This window comes from Fukomys damarensis, unplaced genomic scaffold (genome assembly GCF_012274545.1).
Source record: "Fukomys damarensis isolate Sample0158 unplaced genomic scaffold, DMR_v1.0_HiC HiC_scaffold_30, whole genome shotgun sequence".
Classification (NCBI taxonomy): domain Eukaryota; kingdom Metazoa; phylum Chordata; class Mammalia; order Rodentia; family Bathyergidae; genus Fukomys; species Fukomys damarensis.
Window position 1 is genome coordinate 66019179 of NW_022900942.1, and position 21253 is coordinate 66040431.

The 21253-nt window shown below is 47.7% G+C and overlaps 1 protein-coding gene across 8 annotated transcripts in view; it reads left to right on the forward strand.

Annotated features, from left to right (window-relative positions):
* The window catches only part of Ptprm (protein tyrosine phosphatase receptor type M), a 608602-nt gene that overhangs the window by 326667 nt on the left and 260682 nt on the right, over positions 1 to 21253 (forward strand). For all 8 annotated transcript variants that reach the window (XM_033757448.1, XM_033757447.1, XM_033757449.1 and 5 more), the window contains exons 8-10: positions 7531 to 7839; positions 10626 to 10735; positions 18365 to 18566. In XM_033757448.1, the coding sequence (XP_033613339.1) occupies positions 7531 to 7839; positions 10626 to 10735; positions 18365 to 18566 (621 nt within the window). The remainder of the gene's footprint in view (positions 1 to 7530; positions 7840 to 10625; positions 10736 to 18364; positions 18567 to 21253) is intronic.

Sequence of the window (21253 nt, forward strand, 5' to 3'; positions counted from 1 at the left end):
TTGCAGATTATTCACACCAGGGAAACTATTTGGTATTTACACATGTGTGACTTATTTATTTCACTTAGGAGTATATCTTCAATATGTATCCATTTTCCTATGAATGAATCTATTCTCTCGCTCTTTATGGCTGAGTAATATTCCATTTTATAGAAAAACCACAACTTCTTTATCCAGTTTCCAACGGATGGGCAAATAGGTTGTTTCCAAGATTTAGCTATTACAAACTGTGCCGCTATAAATGTGGGTGCACATACTTCTCTGTGATATGATTCTTTTAGTTCTCTTGGAAGGATACCCAGCAGAGGGATGGCTGGGTCAAATGGAACCTCCAGTCTAAAGAGCTTGAATATTTTATTTTGCTTTCCTACAAACATGATATAATAAATAGTTATCATGGGGGAGACCATTAACATACACACATCACACGAGTTGCTGACTATAGCCAAAGGAAACAGTAGTTCTCTATGTTGTAAATTCTAATTTCTAATTCAGGGACTATTTTGAGTGAATAGAGCAATTTATAAAATGGTCTTGTTTTAGACTATTTTTATTTAACTTGAACCAGTACTAGTTATTCAAGATCTGTCATCAAGAGCTGGTATAAGCACATTCATTGTCTTTGAAGAAAACGGGACATTTGAACACTTTTTCCTTTGGAGAACAGTTGGACTTTGGAGAGGCACAGGCTCCACAAGCTGACAGTGCCACTTGTGTGTCTGCCAGGGGAGTCTGTGGCCCCAGGGACGTCCATACGTGGACACTCACTGTAGCCCTGCAGGTCATCTCAGTGGCTTCAGTGGGGAATCCAGTAGGTAACTGTTGTTCATTTACTGAAGGGGTTTTCCACACCGGTCATAGTGACTGTGCTTCTCCCTGGTTTGGCTGAATGCAACTTTAAGCTCTGAAGAATGGCGACACTGGCGTACATGTTTAAGAATCCCAGATATATGTAGTAAACTTACAAACTTTATCTGGGAATGATACATCGTAACCTTAGAGCAGCAGGCAGGAAGGTAGATGGAGTTTATATCTGTGATACCACTTAAATGAAAAATGGTCTGGAGCATGACAGGTGTAACTTTTGACGTCAGTGAGTACATAGCTGATGGCTTTGCTTTGTACTTTGCAATGCATTTTGAAGTTATTCTTACTTAAGATTTCAATACCCTTAATCACCATCCCCAAAAGAATACTTCATATTTAAAAGAATAACATCATTCAATCATTGTAGGACCCCTAGCCTTATTTCATACCTTTATTTTCAACTCTGACAGCATAAAATAGGCCAAAAGCTATTATCAGGACCCACATTTCTTTATTTGGAAAGCGTCAGTAATAAATGTTTACCACTTTTTGTTTCCAGTCATCCTTCAAGCTCTTTACTTAAAAATGCAAACTTAAAAAATTCTTTAAAATTGTTTTTCTCTGAAAGACTTGAGGAAGGTATCATGGGGGGTTGCAGAATCTGAAGGATATTCTTCTCCTTTGTTTTGTGAAGGTACAAATCAAGTGGTGATGTAGGGAAACACCCAACAGTGCCCTCCAGGCTGTTGGCCACTTCTGCCTGGACAGATGATCTGGCCTCAGGCCTCAGGCCACCCCTCAGGCCTCCATCCACTGTGAATAGTGTCCCCATGACTGAAATGTGACTGAAGTGGCAGTGATCGAAAGCACTGATTCGTGGGTGGCCCCATTTCCCAGTAGTGCAGGCCAGGGCGAATCAATTTTCTTTTCAATTAGACCCAAGTTCAAATCAGCCCTTGGAAAACAGGGAAGTCATTGAGTCTGTCCATCCTAAGCCTAGGATAAAGTGGTGTGTTTGGCTCCATGTAGGACTTGGCATTGCTTCCCTCCCGTTCTTTTATTCTGGAATTCTGTTTTCTCATCTCTTAAATTAGAACTTTTTTGACATTCAGCTTATTTATCATGAAATGAAATTGTTCTTTGCAGAGGATTATCTGATACATTTTTTAAAAAACATTACTTCCAGGGTTATTTCTTGATTGTAGTTATGATAAACCATGAAAAGGCACTGATGTAATATCCGTGAAAAGGACTCTTAAAGAAATTATTTAAATTATATGGTTTTTAAGTTTTTATCCATTCAGTTACATCTCAGATACTATATACAGGTACCTGTAGGATAAAATAAATTAAAGCTAGTCTGTTTCAGGATTTTCAGCTCAGCTGACAAAATTCCTTTCTATCGTCTTGAAAGTGCTAATTCAGAAATTGTGGCCGTGTCATTTGCCAGCCGCACATGTTCCGTGGTCATTGTGCTTCGAGACTGAACCATGGAGAGGCCAGTGTCACATGAGCTAATCGGGTCCCGGCTCCAATTTCACTGAGCAGCACTGTAAATGCAGCAATCCCATTGCTTTATTGTTTCGTCACCCTCTTTTGTGAGCTCAGCTGCAGGAGCTGCTGGGGCTGAAGGGCCCGCCTGGCGCTGGGGTGATTCCCCTTATTGGAGCCGACCTCTGTGACTCAGGAAGAGGCAGAAGAGAGAAACCTGTTAGCAGGAGTAGTGCTTGTAATCTGTGGTTTTGATTATCAATGACAGGATCCTAAAATTGCACCCAAATATCTCTCCCAGGTTCTGAAATTGAGTTTCTAAAAAAGCACTGGAGAAGTAATAGGAGGTAAAGTGCGGAGTTCCAGAGAAATGAGCTGTGAATTGAACCTGCAATGGAAATTGATCCTATCAGTCCGTTTCTGCCCTTATTCGGAGAAAAACAGGAGTGGAAGTCGAAGGAGCCAGGCCCGCTGTTTAAATAGGATAGGAGAGTGCTGGCGGGAGAGCTGGCCTGAGGTCCCTCACTCCAGTCAGGGCACAGCTCTCAGACTGCTCTGCCCGAAACTGGCTCAGACTGGCAGAGAAGGAAGGCAGTGAGGAGGCCACAGGCACCACAGGGGAGGCTGGAGATGGCCGCCCCGGCCCTCCTGTGAGCCCAAGGCAGCCCTTGTCAGGCAGGAGACCCAGTGATGTGTTCAAGGAAAGGGCGGAGTGCCTCCATGGCCTGGGGATCCACACCTGTCCCATTGCACCTTTAGGGTTGAGGAAAGAGGAACAAAGACCCTGTGACTAGTGCTCTCCTGGCAGTGATCGATTGCTCTGTTGTCTAACTCTGAGAGGTGTATATATTGAGCACTTAGAGGGGTAGTAATGGAATGCCAAGGGTTCGGAGAATATCTTCTTGGTAGTGTTTGTGTTCTCTCGGAAACACAGTGTGAGTTGCAGTTAGCTTACAGAAATTGTCCGTTCCTGGTTATAAAGTCGCTGTGCTTTCCTACAGAGTGATTTATTTCTGCAGGGATGGGGGTGCCTCTCAGCGTCTCCAGTGATGTTCAGTATGCTGCTCTAGGGTAGATGTCCCATGCCTGTGGCATTGGGTCCACAGAAACATGGAGAATAAAAGCACTGTAAACTGCAGTCATTATACATACATGGCTGCTTCACAGGATGGCAGTTGAAAAGAAAAAATAAAGGATGTTTGAGGTACTTTTAAAGGATTGTCAGCTTTACAATCAGTGCTGCCATTAAAGGAGACCCCTGTCGCAGGTGCATGGTGGCGGACAAGATTCCTTATGATCTTGATGGATCTGGGCTCTGTTGTTGTTGATGTTGTTTCGCTTTACTTTGGGGCTGACCCAGGAGCCTCAAGCATGCATGCTAGCGACCTCTGCACTGTACCCACAGTTGCTGTGTCTGGTTTTTAGGAGCCATCTTTCCAGTCTCTTAACTTCTCCTCTGGGCCCTGCCAAGAGACAGTGAGAGTGCACCTTCTGAGGTGGCCCATGTCCCTCGGTCCGTGTGTTGATGGTGGTCTTCTCTCAAGCTTTTTTTTTTTTGGTACCGGGGATTGAACTCAGGACCTTGTGCTTGCGAAGCAGGGACAGTGCCACGGTACTAAATCCCCGGCCCCTCTTAAGCTTTTGACGACAGAGAAGCATTTAGGAATCTGAGTCCAAGCAGCCTCCATCCCTACCCCTGTTCTTGATGCACGGCTATTTCTGTGGTCCTCACCTGCCACATCCATATTGCAGTCTTCATACACACAGCAGAAAAGGCCAACAAATGATGTAAAGAGAAACACAGATGCCATGCAACTCAGGATGCATTATGTCCCGTGGAGCTGTTTGACTAATTAATGGTCAACTCGTAACGCCCAGCTGAACTGAACCAGTGTGGTCTGGGCATTGTTACCTGAACACTGTTACCAACAGCCATAAAAGGAGAACTGGGGAGGAAGATCTTGGCCTATTGATTTACTGGGAGAAGCTTGCTGCGATGGTTTTCCTGATGGAACTTGGCTGTTCTCCTGTTCTCATCAGAGGAGGAGCTTGGGGCCTCGCTGTCGCTGGGAATGGCTGCTGCTTTCTTCGGCAGAGCTCTGACCTTCACCATGAGCATCACTTCCTGGCTCCAATGTGGATCCCTCAGCCTGGTGGCACAGATCCTTCATCTCATGAGCACAGATTTTCTGGCTTCTGCCGCTGGCCTTTGGGCCTTCCAGGTGCAGATCCTCGATATAGACAAGCATGAGACATCGCTGTGGGTTCCAGGCCACTGACTGGACTCTAAGCCTTTAGCTGGACCTGTGTGGGACACTGCTGGGATCCAGGCCCTCAGTTGAATGCTTGGGCTTCTCGTGTGTGGTTAATCTCTTCCACTCCTTTGTATTTGACTCTTTGGGTAATTATCATAAAATAACCTTATAAGTTATGTGTCCTGTATTTATAATGTATTCCCTCACCCAATCCTGCTGATTACAACACACTGTAAGTTGAAACTACTGTGTGTCTAAGCTGCATTAAACCCATGCCACCTACCAGATATCACAGTTTAGCCACACAGCATGAAAGTTTTGTTTGTTTCCCCCTTTGTGATCTCAAGATTGGCTGGGAGACACGGACCACAGCCTGGGAAAGATTTTCCTGTATATCACTGGCCTAGCAAAAGACGGAAGTTCAAAATAGTTTCTGCTCAGCCAAACGCAGTGGCACATGTCTGTAATCCCAGCACTCTGGGAGGCTGAGCCAAGAGGACCACAAATTCAAGCCCAGCCTAGGCAACTTAGCAGCTTACTGAGACCTTGTCTCAAAATTTAAAAAACAATTTTTTTTTTTTCCAAAGGGCTGGGAATGTGGCTCCATCTGAAAGCACTAGGTTCAATCCCCAGTACCAGGCAGAGTCTATCTTCTACTGAACCTATAGCTGTGACATTGTCACATTGCACGGGGAGCCATCCGAAGCCAGGTCTCATCTGTACCTGAAACAGTTTTGTTTGCTGAACATGCAACTAGTGAGTGGAGGCCTCATTCAGTGGTGTCCGAGGGTCTGGTAATGACCCTGAGGGACAGTGGTGACATTGGAGACTTGGTCACAAGGTGGCTGCTTTGTGCTAGGTGTAGTTGTTTCTCTTGGCTGAGGTATGGTAAGTCTGAGATGGAATTTTACCATTACGGAATGAGTGAATTCTAAGGCACTGGCAGAAAGGAATTGAATGTACATTTCAAAAAAACTTACCACAGAGACAAGCAGAACCCTCTGTTTTCTTGGCTAAGGAACACTGAAATGACACAGACTAAATTTATGCAGTGGAAAGTAGTTTTCCATTGAAATTAAGTTAGAACTTTGCTGCTTGTTTGAGCTAATATCTGAAGCATTTAGTCATTTTATTCATAAGTAAAATTGATGAAAACTTTGGGGAAATGGTTTAGAACAGTCCTCGCAGAGACTGGTGATTAATAAGGAAAAGGGCAAAGCGACACATGTTAATTTGTTTATGTATAAGGAATCTGGAGTTTATTAAAAGTTGTTACAAACCTTCAACTAATGAAGCATTAAATAAAATCAGACATTTCCTTTAAATTGTAAGTCACTAATGTGGAAAAACCCGCAGTGTTATTTCTAAATAGCTTATTTATGATATTTTCCTAACAGTGGTAATTTAAATATAAAAAAAATTAATCCAGTAATAAAGAACATCCTATGAGAAGGCCACTCAGGACTCCTTGGAGGGTTTTCTCTTGCTTTCCTTGGTCCCTAGAGCTATCAAAGGACAGCACAGTGTGAGCTGTCATTATCAACCCCAACGGGTGGCCTGAGCGGCAGTGTGGCACAGAACTCCTACCTGGTATCTGCGAAATGAAAACTCTATTTCACTGCAAATTTTCATGGATTGCAGGTTGCAGGGAAAAGAGCCCGGTTCTGAGTTCTCTCTGGATCCTGAATGGTAGAGAAGACAGACACCAGGGATTTAGGCCCGAGGAGAAATGAGTGCCTTCCGTACCGGTCCGGACTCACTGCCAGGGCCATTGGGGGACTGGAGACCTGGGGCGCAGCCTGGAGTCAGAGTCCATGGGATTTGAGGAGGGCTTCTTCCCCAGTTTATGTTTAGAATAGTCACGTCGGATCTTTACCGCGCCCCCAGTCCTTTGGCCGCTGTCAGGAATAGACGAGAACACTGCAGTGCTGATCCTGTGGACCCTGTACTTTGGAACCCAGAGAGGCCTGGAGTTCTGTCCTGAACTTGGGGCTGGCCCACCGCTGTATTGCTGCATAGTAGATTCCCAATCCTCTGTTTTTATGTTTTCAAATAGTATAATTACAAGTTATTTTTAAAGACACGGCATATGTGTCAGTTAGTGTTAGGATCGGCTTCTTACGCCAGAGGAAAGGAGCCTTAATAATCCTGTGGAAGGAGCCTGGCCTGATGACGTAGCTCAGTGACTACAGGAACCTGGCTCCCCCTTTGTCGTTGCTCCATGTCCCTGGCATTTAAGTGCCCCTCGGCCCATCCTGGCCACCTGAGCCTGTGTCTGTCGGTGCACCCTGCAGAATCAGATTGAAATGCACAAGATCTTACAGGGTTGGCTCCAGTGGCCGCCCGCCGTCGGGTGTGGAGGAGGGCCAACGTGCCGTCCGTGCACTGCAGCTCCGAAGGATCCAGCTAAAGGCCCAGCGCTCTGTGTGGTGTCCCTGTGAGTCCACATCCGGAGGCCGAAGGGTCTGCGCTGGAAGCCAGGACACAGTGTCCCAGGGCAGGGCAAGGACTGGGGCTCCTCCGGAGGATCAGAAGCACCCTTCTCCATTTCCTCTGTTGGGTGTATCATTGGCGACAGTCTTCCTCGTGTGGGTCTTCCACACTCAGCCGTCCTGAGCTGGGCGTTTCTTACACGAGTTGACACCATCAGTTCTCTGTCACGAGCTCCAAACAGCACAGCCTCATCCCAGCTGCCATGAAAGAACGAAGACAGTGCACCCCTTCCTTTGAAGAACACCTCCCAGAATCGTCCTCACGTTTCAGCTCACACGCCTGACCTCGGAAACGAGGTGCATGGCCACGTTCTGCTGCAGAGGGGAATGGGAAGTGTACCTTTCTGGGGGCCTCATCCTTGTTACGTTCTGGGTGTTGTTACTGGGGAAGGGGAGACCTGGAATCCACGACAGGTAGGAACGTCGGCGCTCTTTCACACTCCTGTCTCTTATGTGCTCTTTGTCTTCTTTTCTTTTTAAAACAGACCCCATGCGTGGACCAAGGAAACTGGAAGTAGTCGAGGTCAAGTCTCGGCAAATCACCATCCGCTGGGAGCCCTTTGGCTACAATGTGACCCGTTGCCATAGCTACAACCTCACCGTGCACTACTGCTACCAGGTGGGCCGGCAGGAGCAGGTGCGGGAGGAGGTGAGCTGGGACAAGGACAGCGCCCACCCGCAGCACACCATCACCAATCTGGCCCCCTACACCAACGTCAGCGTCAAGCTCATCCTCATGAACCCCGAGGGCCGGAAGGAGAGCCTGGAGCTGGTGGTGCAGACGGACGAGGATGGTGAGTGTCCCCGGCCTGGGCCCGGCCTTTCTCTTTCTGTGGACGGAGAGGGAGGGACTGCGCTGACGCGAGCTTCGCGCTCCTGGGTGCTGGTTCCCAGAGAGGGGACGGCGGTGTGGGGCTCCCGGCCTCCTGTCTCCCTGACTGTGCAGTTCGTATTGCGGCACCGAGCTGGGCTGAAAATGGCTTCAGGCATGTCGGTGTATATTCCGTGGCTAGGGGAAGAGTCTTTCATAGTTCGGAGCACAAATTCAGCACGAAACAGGCCACCCTTGATTCCCAGCATGGGCCCGAGGTACTGCCTCAGCCAGTCCATGGGCAGGGGACGGTAGTTTTTCCTCCAAGGAATAACATCACAATTGAGTATTTCTGAAGGGGTGGTTTTTTATTTTACTACTGTTATTTTCAGTTCTTAGAGTCTGTGTCTGCAGTAAGCACATAAAGACCGCCTTGCTCGTGGGGACTCTCTCAGTGCCTATACACAGCAATCCACTTTTTCATTTTTTTTCTTTTATTGAGTTTATTGGTACATTTTAGGTATACAGTACAGTTACATTCATCATTGGGATCTTGTACCTCTACATGACAGGTTTTGGTTCTCATTTTTTCCCCTTGTCCCTGCCCTCCCTTCACCCCTCCTCCCCTCCCCATTTACAAACACTTTATTTCCATCTTTTCATTTTCTCATATTTTTCCCTTATTACCCTTCCCCTACCCTTCCCACTTGCCCTACACCTTTAACCCCTTTCTTCCCATTTCACAATGTCCGTTATCTCATTAGTCATCCACTTTTTTTTCACACCCCCTTTGCCCAAACTACTGAGGAAGAAGGAAGGTCCCCCGCCTCCCTCTCTTGGTCCCCTTCCCTTTGCCAAAGATCTGTCTCCCTGTATCCGTCTGCCTTATCTTTTATTTTGCTCTTTATTTCTGTCTTGGCTTCTCATATAACTGAAGCTGTGCAGTATTTTAAAATGCCATTTGCCCCAGCTACTCCCTTCCAAGGTACCTTGCAAAGACCTAAGGGCTTCATTTCAGAGGGACACACACTCACTCGTGTTTATAGCAGCACAGCTGCTGCGAGCTAATGCTGGGAAGTGGCCTGTGTGTCCGTCAGCAGAGGAGCAGGTGAAGAAAGGGTGGGGAGTGCACACTGTGGAGCACTGCTCTGCCAGAGAGAAAGACGGGAGTCATTTGGAGGAAGATGGGTGCGCCTCGAGGCCGTAATGCTACATGAGGTGAATTGAATATTCTCTTAGTGGACTTAACAAATCACTCATATGTGTTACCATTCACTCATGGTACAAAAGCAAACACACAATCGTTACAAACTTCTAAACGAATCTCAAAATAGTAAAACTATGCCATGACTGTCCTAGCATGGATACCAATAAGCTTTCACACTGGTTGCACTGGAGAACCAGTGTGCAGGGGCACAGATATGAGACAGAGTGCTCCTGGGTCTTACATTTGACCTCGGGTTCTTTGTTTGACAAGCACGTGCACACCGAAGAACACCCAAAGCTATTGTTTTCATAGCTCACCACATTCAGTTCATTAGAAAATGAAGTTTAGCATTGTAAATTCATTTCCTAACCAATAAAAAAAAGAAAAATAAAAAACCAGACTTGAAAAAGACAGAGAAATGAAAGAAACAAAAATAGAATCACTGTCAAACAGTATATACAGTTTGAAGAAACAAGAAAGCAGGGTTATTCTGTTTTATCTATTATAATTCATTGGCACTGTTTTATCATAGTTTTCTGTTTTATTGAAGTGTATTTTATCAGAAAGTCTGTAGAAATGTTTAAATATTTTTGTTACTGTTAGGAGTATCAGTGTACAGCACAGGACTAAATCTTACAGATTTAGATATTATGGTTATATATTCCAAATTCTGGATTCCTAGGACGTCTAAAGACAGTTATTAAGCTTACGCTCCTATGAGGTGCTTCTCACATTTAATGAATCTCTGGGTGGGTTTTGAAGCTTATTTTATCTGTTCTTTTTTTTTTTTTTTATTTCAGTCCTACGGGCTGAACCAAGGGCTTTTGCACTGATCTATCTCCATACCTCCATCTCCCCACTTTGTAGTCTGGAGACAAACTTGCCTAAGGGGAGCTCAAATTTGGGATCCTCCTGCTTCAGCCCCCCAATTCGCTAGGGTTACAGGCATCATTCCATGCCCAGCTTCATTTTATCTGTTCTTCACCTTAATAAAATTATATTAGCCAATTAAAGTTTCCAAGGTCTCCTTCTGGTACCTTCAGTGTGTTGATCTTCTGGGATGTTCTTTGATCAGCATAACTTGAGGACCTCTCATATGCTTTTACCACTTCACACTCATATTTAATGAAAGCAGAAGATTATTTTTCTGTTTTATCTTCCTTTTACCTGCACCTCCATTAAAGAATATGTTTAAATAAATAATGCAGCAGACTAACAGAGCCCCACTGGGGGCTGGATACTGACAGTAACACTCTCCCGGCCGAGAGGAGCAGGCTTTTAGTAGAGCCCTTGGATGTGGCCTTGTGAGCTCGGCTCTGACCTGCGTGAGTATTCTGGTCCCAGAGCCTGGAATCTAGCTCTCTAAGCCCACCGGTGTCACAACTTCCTCAGTGTCTTCTCGTTCTCCTTTGCTCACACTTTAAAGAAAAAAATGGTAAGGGCAGCACAGATAAACTGGCTCCAGATGCCAGATATTGAGACACAGTCCTGTGGAGTGTCCCCAGAGGGCGACAGCTCCTTGGGGTGGGCTATCACCCCTGATTTACCTCTTCCACCCTCAGTCCCAGGTGCTGTCCCGACTGAGTCCATCCAAGGAAGCACCTTTGAAGAGAAGATTTTCCTGCAGTGGAGAGAACCCACGCAGACCTATGGTGTCATCACACTCTATGAGGTAGGGCCCGCTCTCCTGGGCAGTTTCTGTGTCATCTCCTGTTTGATCTGGGCTCTGTGTAACTGAAAAACGTGATCATCTAATGCCTTTTGAGAATGCCAAGGCTTCCTGGAGCCCTCAAGCAAGCGCTGTAGAACCTCGAATTGAAAAACAAGTTTTAGAATTACGTATCATTTCAAGGCATATGTATATGGGAATGGATATTTCTGGAGCCTGTGTTATCATCTATCAAAACAGCATAGCATTTTAAGAAGTCACCTTAATTGAAAACAAAAAGTATTTTGAAACATAACATGGGTGAGGAGGCAAACACTATTCCTATTCTTCCTTACCTGTGAAATATTTTTCTACCGAATTAGAGAAGAACACCAATTATCCAATTAGCACAGTCAGTGGAAGGTGTCTGGGGAGCGAGTACAGCGAAGTCTCCAGTTCCTTGGCATTAACAAAGCGTTCGTTAGACTTCACTGACACGGCTGTCTGCTGAGGCGGGACAGACGGCTGAGTGATAGATGGCACGGGAGAATTTGATGAATTGTTCAAGGGAAAAACGAACAGCAATAACAGGGTGACATTCATCATCGCGTCTGTGCCAGCCTCATTCCCCCATGCCTATTGTCATAGAAACAGGCAGGTGTGTTTTTTTAAGCTAGCACTTATTTGAATGCAAATTCAACGAAATTATATGTTGTAAGGTTTCTGAAACCCGTGGCAGATCCTCACGTGCTGGCAGGCAGCCTCTCCCTGAAAACCTTTCGGGTCAGCTGTCAGACAGCTGTCACGGGGAGCCCCTTCGACACCACAGCCTCACACCTTGACACTGCTATTGAAACGAGAAAAAAATATATTCATATATATTGGTACAAATATATATGTTAGTTGAAAACAAAAGAAAAAAATTGATTTGCAATCTGCGATTATTGATGTTGATTGGCTGTTTTCTTGTAAGATAATTGAGCTTTCATGGCTCGGCTTTTACAGAGCTAAGTTGAATAATGAAATCAAACAAGTTCACTTTGTTTCCTCAGCGATGAGAAGCCTTTAGTTCAGATTTTTGAACTTATGACCCCTTGTCTCAAAATAAAAAAATAAAAAGGCTGCGATGTAGCTAAGTGAGAAGGCCCTGAGTTTAATCCCTAGTACCTTAAAAAATGACTCAAGCAGTAGGTCCAGATGCCCTAAAAACCACATGTTGCTGTCTAGACAGACGAAAATACCAGCAAGACTTTCTGATCCCACCAGACACTATCTGTGCGCCAAGCAACCTTAGCCTGGAAACAGCAGAGGAGCAGTGACACAGAGGCACAGCCCCTTGGTCTCTCGGGCTCTGCAGCCAGGACCTTCCTCTTCAATCCTGATCCAGATGCTGCTGCTGTATGTGTCAGACACCCAGGCTTTACACAGTAGAGGCTTTGGCCCATTTTTCTGTTGAACCGAAGGGGAAATGTCAAGCGTGTGGCTTAGGAGTAAGCGATTAAATAGGAGTTTTCTGGGCACCCGCTTGCCCCCCAACTCTTCCAAGCAGGGAGGGGGGCGCACTGTGTCTCAGCAGGGGCTGGGAAGAACTGAGGCTGCTGTAATGCCGCTTCCTGAGAGCCCGAGGGTCCGTGTGGTGCCCGCCTGGGGTCTCTCGCTGCAGAGCCGCAATCTCCTGGGCAGGCATTGCGCTGTGGTGTCAGACACGGGCCGCCTGTGCAGCAGGAGCACCGGAGTCCCCTAGGCGTGGAGGAGACGCTAGGAGGGAACAGAAGGTCACGCGGCAGTCAGTGGCATAGCGTTTCCTGTGAGCGGCTCTGAGGGGAGGGAAGTAAAGCCAGGTGGAAGTGTGGTCAGTACCTGCAAATGTGCTAGGTTTGCATCGTTCTTGAGGTCTCCTTTTGCGCTGGGCGTTGGCGACAGAAAGCTGCTGCTGCGGAAGTTGTGGCCGAGTGAGGCATCCAGTGCCCTGGCTGTCATCCTCTGCCATCTCTCTAACCCCGATTTCCCCCCAAGCCTCCCCTCTCCCTTCTCCAGTCGGGTTTTCTCCCTGCCCCCCACTTCCAACGTTTACTGGATGAGAGCCCCTTCCTAGAGCTGGTCCTGATCATCACACCCTTCCTCAGTAGCCACCAAAATCGTCTTTCTTTTGTGAGTTATAAATGTACAACTGTTGTCTGAGCGCATTTGTAAATACAGAAATATTCGAAATAAAATATGCTTATTCCTTAGTTTTTCTTCTGAGAGTTAAGTACTGTTAAGAATCAGATAGGCATCCTTCAAGGAAGGGATGAACTGTAGTGCAAGTGTATTTATAAACAGGCAGTTGCCAGCTTCTGAAGCGAGCAGACCTCAGGCTCCCTTACGGAGTAGCTTCCCAAGGAAGCCCCACTTCACATCCTGCAAAAATACATGGCAGATGCGATCGTGAGCTACAGACAAAAGCGCAGCTCCTAAGAACACTCTAAGAGAAGTGCAGAGGACCGCTCGGTGTCCTGCATCCTACATCTGTCTCGTGGAACCCAGGAAGCTGTTGAAAAGACTGGCCGAGTGCACCATTTAAGATTTTTTTAAACTACTGAAGCATGAAAAGTACAACAAAGAAAGCCTAAATGAACAGGCTTTTAAATATACTGGAATGCTTGGAGAAATTTTATTAATCTGTTTTTAGTGCACGTTTTGGGTTTCAGTGTGACATTTTCATACATAGATGTAACATATTTTGGTCAAATCCATATCCATCTACCCTATTAACTTCCCTTATATCCCTGTTCTCCTTTTTTTCCCCTTCCTCTTATCTAATAATGGTGGAGAAATCATTTTCAATACTACTACCCTCAGTAGGCTGCTGGTTGTAATATATGAAGCAACCCAGTAAGAATCAAGAAAAAGAATAAGAGGAGACAACTCAGAAATCTGAGTGGCAGACAAACATATGGCCCTGTGCCTGCCCAGCCTTACTAATAAGCCAAGAAATTAAGTGGCTCAGAAGGTTTGCACTTCTGTAACGTCAGGCATCGGTCAGTGACGTGGAGACAGGCGTGCACACGCAGTGTGGGTACCCACGTGTCCTCACACTCCTGTGGGCAGGTGAACACGTCCATCAGAAGACACACATCACGGGGCCAGGGATTTAGCTCTGTGGTTCTGCCACTTGCCTGGCAAGCTCAAGGTCCCAAGCCTGACCCCAGTACCAAAAAAAAAAAAAAAAAGATAAGCCCTGCGTCTGAAACCTGTGTGTAGGAGTTCATGAGGTAGTAATAGTCCCAGGTGCACAAGGATGTGTCCCCAGTATCTGTATGAATCTGACTTTCTCTCTCAATAGCCAGGAGTCCTGATCCTGCGAATAACCCCACAGCGGGTTTGCTTTTGACATTTAACACAGGAGGATATTAAAATGGTCTGAAACGGACAGGGCCCCGTGGAACACTCGAATAGCGTCTAAGGTGCAGCTGTGCTTAGGCTCGTGGAAAGGAGGACGGAGTGTTTTGGACTTGTCCTTTTTGGACTTTCACTGTTGTAGCTGGGGCTGGGTAACTGGCTCCCTCATCTGCCCTGACTCCGACAGGGAGCAGCGTGGAAGGGTGGGAGCTCACCAGCGGTGTGAAGAAGTCTGCTTTCTGGATCTAATCTCGATTCCATCACCTTCCTCCTGGAATTTACTGAACCACGCCCTGAAGTTCTCTTGTGTCGGAGCCTCCTGGATTCCCCCACCACCTGTACTAATCACTTTCCCAGCACTGGGACAAACTGTCCAGGGAGCAGGGGTTCAATTGGCCCCTTGTTTGCAGGGCATGGGTCCATTCAAGGTCAGTGGCTCCAGGGCGGAGGTACATGGTGGGAGGGTGTGTGGGGAGAAGGCTGCCCACCATGCATCTGAGAAACAGCAAAGCGGGGGACAAGAAGAGCCAGGTGTGGTGCGTGCTTGTCATTGGAGGCTGAGGCAGAAAAATTGCTGTGAGTCTGTGGTCAGCCTGAACCACATAGTGAGACCCCATCTCAAAAAAAAAACCAGAGAACACACCTTCTACAACCCACCTCCTGACACCAGGCTCAGCTATGAACTCAGCAGTGGAGCCAGTCAGCTTCCAGAAGCCACCTTGGGTCCCCGGACCTTGGCGACATTGTAGACCTGATCCAGGACACCACCATGCTCTTGCTGTTACCCCTGTCCCCCCGCGCCGTCCTCCCTCTCCTTCCACCGACCCTTTGGAGTTCGCTCCCACGCCGCTTCCCTCCGAAGTGTCTTTGGCTCCTTTCCCCCGGAATCAAATTTGAGTTTTCAGTCCTTTGCATTCACAGAGCAGACTGCTCAGACCTGAGTGAGAGGCCTGTGTTTTATGCTGGCCCCAGTTACCATCCACTCTCACTTCTGGAAACTTTCAGCTCCTGAAAATGTGATTCCATTTTGCTTCTCTACGAAACTCTCCGTTTAGAATTTGAGACTTTGTGGAGAGAAGGGAAGGTCGTCTGGGGAGTGCCAGGAGCTCCCCTGAGTGTCAGAACATTGTGCAGTGTGAGCGTTGCTCTGCTCTGTCTTGGGATGCCCCAGTAAGATCCGTGGGGGCGCAACAGTGTCCCCGCTCCTCCCTTCCCGCCCTTGCCCTCGACCTGGCAGGCGTCTCCTAAGCATCTGTTGAACAAGCAGATGAACTAGTAAGAGGCACCTGCCTGGGAGCGTGTGGGTGGAAAGCACAGGGGCCTTCACCAGCAGCTGCCCACTACTGTCCCCGCTGCAGTGGGAATAGAAGACATCTCGGGCTGTCCCATGACTAGATTTGCAGGGCTTTCTGACATTTTGTATGTGTAGGTGCATAACATTCTTGTTTGTTAGAGATGGGAACGGGATTCAAATTAGAATACATGTGCATGTTGTAGGAACAGAGGAGAGGCTCTGTAATTTTTACCAAACTTCCAAAGGGCTGTGGCTAAAATGCAGGCAGGTAGGAGACCCAGTGCTGCATCCCCTGGCATTCCAGGTGCGCGTCCCTGGGCCCCGGCGGCGTCCGTCCCTCTGAGAGCCTTCGCTCTGTGCCTGCTCTAGCACCTGCTCTCCCCAGGGTCTGTTAGGAGGCTATTTAGGGGCCCAAATGTTTACTGATCGCCATGGGATCTGGAGCAGGGAGAGGCATCCGTCAGGACTCAGAACCAGATGCAGTTGTAGGAGCTCTTCCGACTCCTCTGACACAGTTGGATCGTGACTCAGGACTAGGCAAGAGAGGTGACTGCGCACTGACCCATCTCCGAGTGATGTACGTGGTGGCACTGCTGATCTGGGAAGGGGGCGCCAGCCCTGCAAGGCAGGCATGGCACAAAGAAGGGAACTGGAGCGCTGGACAGGGCTGTGGACGCGCACCCCCACTTCGTCTCTTGAGAGCATTTCCTTCCTGAACACCTTCTCTCTACTCCTCTTTGGGCTCGGGCAGCTCACTCTCTGTTCCAGCTCTGTCACTCCTCCTGTCCTGAAGGTCAGAGCTCTTGAGGGCAGGACACTGGCCGGTTGCCTTCTGAACCCCTTCCCCGCAGTCCACCCATCTGAGACATGGCTGGGGCCCGATCCCCCAGACCCCTGCTGCAGCCCCGTTGTCATCAGTCCAGGCAGTGCCATGCACGCACTCCGTGCACTTGACAGCCATGGGCTCTTCAGCGGTGACCTTCTTCCCACAGCGCCATTTCTCTGCACACCCTGTTTGTGCCTCCGTGAGTGCTGCTCTACAGTTGTGAATTCCCTTCTCTTAGGGCTCCATACTGCAGAACACCTGGCCAGGTTCTTGGCTTCCCTGCCAGCCAGGCTTCTTGAAGACTGCGAGTGCTCAGGAGTAAGCGAGCCAATCTGAACAGGTAGAGAAGACAGCACGGAGCAAAAGCAGTGTCGTACTCTTCCCAGAGGCCAAGGCAGGAGGATTGCAAGTTTGAACCTACACTGGGTGACTGAGCAAAACCCTGTCTCAGAATAAGAAGTAAAAAAAAGAGCTGGAGATGTAGCTCAGTTTGATCCTCATTACTGGAAAAATAAAAGGCAGTGTCAGTGTCAGAGGGTGTGCGGGCTGTCGGTCGTCATACCCTGCATCACAGAGGGTGACCACTGTCAGGCGCTGCCTATGGGCTTCTGGAGAGCAGCAGGGCGCAGGTCTGAACAGGAAGCACAGGCGTTGTCATTGTGCATTTGTGTCTCACTGAAGTTTGGGGTCAGCATGAAGATGGCGACTCGGGCCCTGGACAGGTGTGTGACAAATGGACAGTGGACTCTGGGAACAGCTACCCTGGCAGCGCAGTTTGGACCGCGCCTTTGAGCTCCCTTCGCTCCGAAGGCCCAGGCAGCAGGCACCCCGAGGACGCATCGCCCAGGGTGTCCTGGGCGGCAGATCTCATCTCGCCTCTTCTGACTCCTCAGCCCAGTCGGGAAGCCCGTGGGAGGGTTAGCCCTGATCTCCCGCCCCACCTCGGTGTCACAAGCGGCTGCAACTAACATACAGCATGCATTTCCTTGCCACAGCGCAGTTGATTCAGTCTAAATATTCTCGCGGAGAGGTCTTCTTAATTATAATGACACGGTATAAATATAAGAAGAAAGAATGTCAATTATCACTTCGTATAATAACAGTGTTAGCGTTCATGCACATAAATTACGAGTAAGTTTACCTATTTAGAAGCAGGAAAAGTGCTTGGTTTTGTAATTTAAAACTTTTGAATATGCCACATTTTAAAATTATGTCATTACAACCAGTAGAAGTTAGCAATCACCACTGAAGTACTTGTTCTTCAATAGTTGATGAACCACTCATATTGAAATTCTCTTTAAAAAAACATCTCTTGAAAGAGCAAAATTTAAAGTCACCTATGTTCTCTTTTCAAACGTTCCTGATTCATCCAACATGCAAATATGTTAGGTGGCAAATGTGAAAACTTTTAGAGTTGTACACTCCAAGACGGAAGTGACGGTAACTCACGGTGATTTAAGCTGAAATTTTAGCTGATGAAAATGAAGTCTACAGTTGCTCTGTCTCAGTAGCCGCCTTTCGAGTGCTCGGTTACCCCATGCGCCTGCGGCCGCCGTCCATCCTGCCCAGTGCAGAGGGGGACCTTTCCATTCCATTGTGACGCTTCGAGAACAGTAACCGAATGTGACGAACCCTCCACTTGCAGCTCTGGGAACACTGGCGTGTGTCTAGGGTTTATTTCTGGTGCAGATATCTTCGCCCACATTGATGAAAACCCTTAAATGTGCGCTTGTTCCCAGCAGACAATAAACCTATTCAGTGCTGAGTGACATCGGGGCCATGGGATGAGGGATGAGACCGGGTGCTGCTCAGGGCCTTATCTGCCTGAGCTACTTGTCTGTTCTGTTATTTTGTTCAAAACCAGCTATTCTGCAGTTGTACAGAACTGCTGTTTGAAAGCAAACAACTTCACGGTGTCAGCTCACCCGAACTCACCCTGCATGTCACTGACTTCCAGTTGCTCCATCTGTAAAGGTGGCAATTTGGGCCAGGTCCTGACTGGCTCCAGCGGGTGCAGAGTCACACTGAGGTGGAAGCCGACCCTAAAGGGTCTGACTGTAGACATCAGAAGGGTGTGGGGGACAGAGATGCAATCGGGGCCGCCTGCTTCTGACATTTTTATCCATTTTTATCTCGTCTTACTCTTTTGCAGATCACCTACAAAGCAGTCAGCTCCTTTGACCCAGAAATTGATTTATCCAATCAAAGTGGAAGAGTTTCAAAGCTGGGAAACGAAACCCATTTTCTGTTTTTCGGACTGTATCCAGGGACCACATACTCCTTTACCATCCGAGCAAGCACAGCCAAGGGCTTCGGGCCCCCAGCCACAAACCAGTTCACCACCAAAATCTCAGGTACTCCGCACTGGGGGCTCTGTCTTCTGTCAGAAGTAGCAGTTTCATGCTTTTTCATTCCCTTGGTCAAGAGTGCAGAGCTCAGACATGCAAACGTGTTCTCTCCATGCAGATCTTCCTGAGTGCCTGAAACTCAACTTCACAGAACTGAATGGGACAGCCGTGCCCTTTGGAGTGTAGGGTCTGCCTGGGTGGGAGCGGCTGCAGTGTGCTGGTTTGCCCAGGAGGACCTGGATGAAAGGCACGGTCATCCTCCGCAACCCCAAGCCTGCGGCGCAGCAGTGCTGTGGGGAATTGGGCCAAAATCACATAGTGTCCCCTTCTGCAAGGACCCGCCTTCCTGGGGACCTTCACCACCAGCAGTTCCCACCCACAACAGCAGGCAGCACACAGCATGGCACCAGGGCCTCAGGGACTTTCCTTAGACACATCAACACCATCCAACAAAAGATGTCATCGGGGAAATATCTCTGGGTGTGTTCTGTAGTTCAGAAAATGTCTTTGTACTCCCAGACAAGAGGAAATGGAGTTCCCCTCTGGTGTGGGACTTGTAACCACAGTAAACAAACCCCATGGACATTTCTTCTCCTCCTCCATCTTCTCTTTCTCCCCGCCCTGGGAAGAGAAGTACTGAGTTTGGGCTTCGATTGTTCTGCCCAGGTTAGGCGCCATGGAGGTGGGGACAGCAGTAACTTTATCTCAGCTGGGCTCAGGTCAGCTCTGTTTAGTCCGGTATCTGCTCTGCCCCATTCCTAGCTTGGTAAAAGTTTAAGTTTGGAATAGAAGGAAGGAAGCTCTATAATTAGAGTGTTCTAAGTGTTGTAGATTTTAGTTATGAGCACAAGCTTGACTTGGAGTTCACTTTACATTTGCTATCCAGTGTAAAGCCCTAGGGCACAGAGCAGTGCATAGCTGGAAAAGAAGTCATCTTGGAAGGTTACAGTGACTAGGGCTGTGCAGACGTACAGGGAGAAAGATCACTGGGCTCGGAATGAGAAAATTGGGCTTCGGTGATGATTCCGCCACGTACCTTGTCTCTGATCGTCATCAAGCGAATTGGCCCCTGTGTGTGAGTTCACAACTTCTAGTGTGGCGATTTATCAGGGCAACTTAGGAAAGAAGTATGTCCCAATACAGACACCTCTGAATAGTTTCTAAACATTTCCCTGATAGAAACCACATTTCAAAGGTTTTTATCTTAAGGAAGATATTCTGTTAGAAAAGAAGAATTTGCGTTTCTCACATTTTTTATATAAAATTTCCAAGCCATATGAATCTGGCCAGTGTTGATACATCACGTTCATGTAACTCACTCCAAAGGCAAAGAAATGTGCATGACACAGGCTTAGGAAGATAACCATCTGACTTTCAAAAAGTTAAAAATGTTAGAGTAAGTCAGGAGTGTGTGCAAACCTGTGATCCAAATCTTTCAAGGTTAGCAAGACTCTGTCTCAAAAATAAATAAAAGGGCTGGGTTCAACCCCTGGTACAAGGGAGGTGGCAAGTTCACTTTATAGGTTCTATTTTCATGGCCCAAAGAGAAGGAATCACTCTCATATATAAAATATAATTCTGTGTTACGAGCAGGAGCTAATTTTAATGGAATTGAAGTCAATATCTTTTAAACTTTGTGTTCAGTTTTTATTAGTGCTTGTAGTAACCAGTGATCATGTTCCTTCTGGGGAGTTGACACCTGTTTCAGATGCTGAGAAAATGTGATGGACAGAGAGGTAGACCCTATCTTACACAGAAGCTTTTTTATGTTTTTCAAACGGCTTTTGCAAGAGACCCTCCCCAGCCTCTCCATGGGACACCTGTACCTGTAGGTTGCAGCAAGAAGGGTCCTAGACATCACAGCCCCATGTGGGGGTTTGTCCTGCCCAGGGTGAGGAGCTCCACTGTTACCTTAGGGTGGTGAGACATCTCAGTCTAGCGAGGAAAGGATCCCAGAAAACATCCTTGGCAACAGGACCACACTGGGTGGGGGGATAGCATCTGTACAGCTCTGTTTGGCGGGTGCTCTGGGGCCCCTGTAAAATTGTCACAGCTGTTTTCCAAGGCTGCTCCCCTGCTTCGAAAGGTACAGAAACTGAAGGTTCAGAGATGACTTCTGTGCCTGAGCTCCTACACTGGTGAAAACAAAGTATATTAGAGAAAAAATAAAAGATAGAAGAAAACAGGGAGACAGATCTTTCTCTTGGGGATGGCACACACACCAGCGCCCCAGAAGAATGTAATCATCATGTGCTGCAAACATGCAGAAATTAAATACCCAAAAACACCACCACCAGGAGTCAGACCCAGGTTGTCCCCTCCTCAGTCCCTGGGTTTCCCACTGGTCCACACCCCTGTCAGGCATTGACCTGCTGTCCTCTGTACACCCCTGGTGACTCCTTGGATGGAAGAAACCTTGGCTCAGGTGCAGTGTTACGTTCCCAGTGATTATCTCAAAACTTGGTGATGCCTTCACGGTCAGTGTGTTCCTGAGGTCACATTACACAGTGAGCACAAAGATTAAGTGGGCAGCATGATGTGTCCACCCATTTAGGCTGATTTCAGACCCGGAAACAACATGGCTAGCTGCTCCGGCCCCCACCTGCACCCTGTCCCAGCTCGGCTTGGCCCAGATGGGGAGTCGGCAGCAGCACCCACCCCTCTGTGTGAGGCACTCTCACCATCGCACTCAC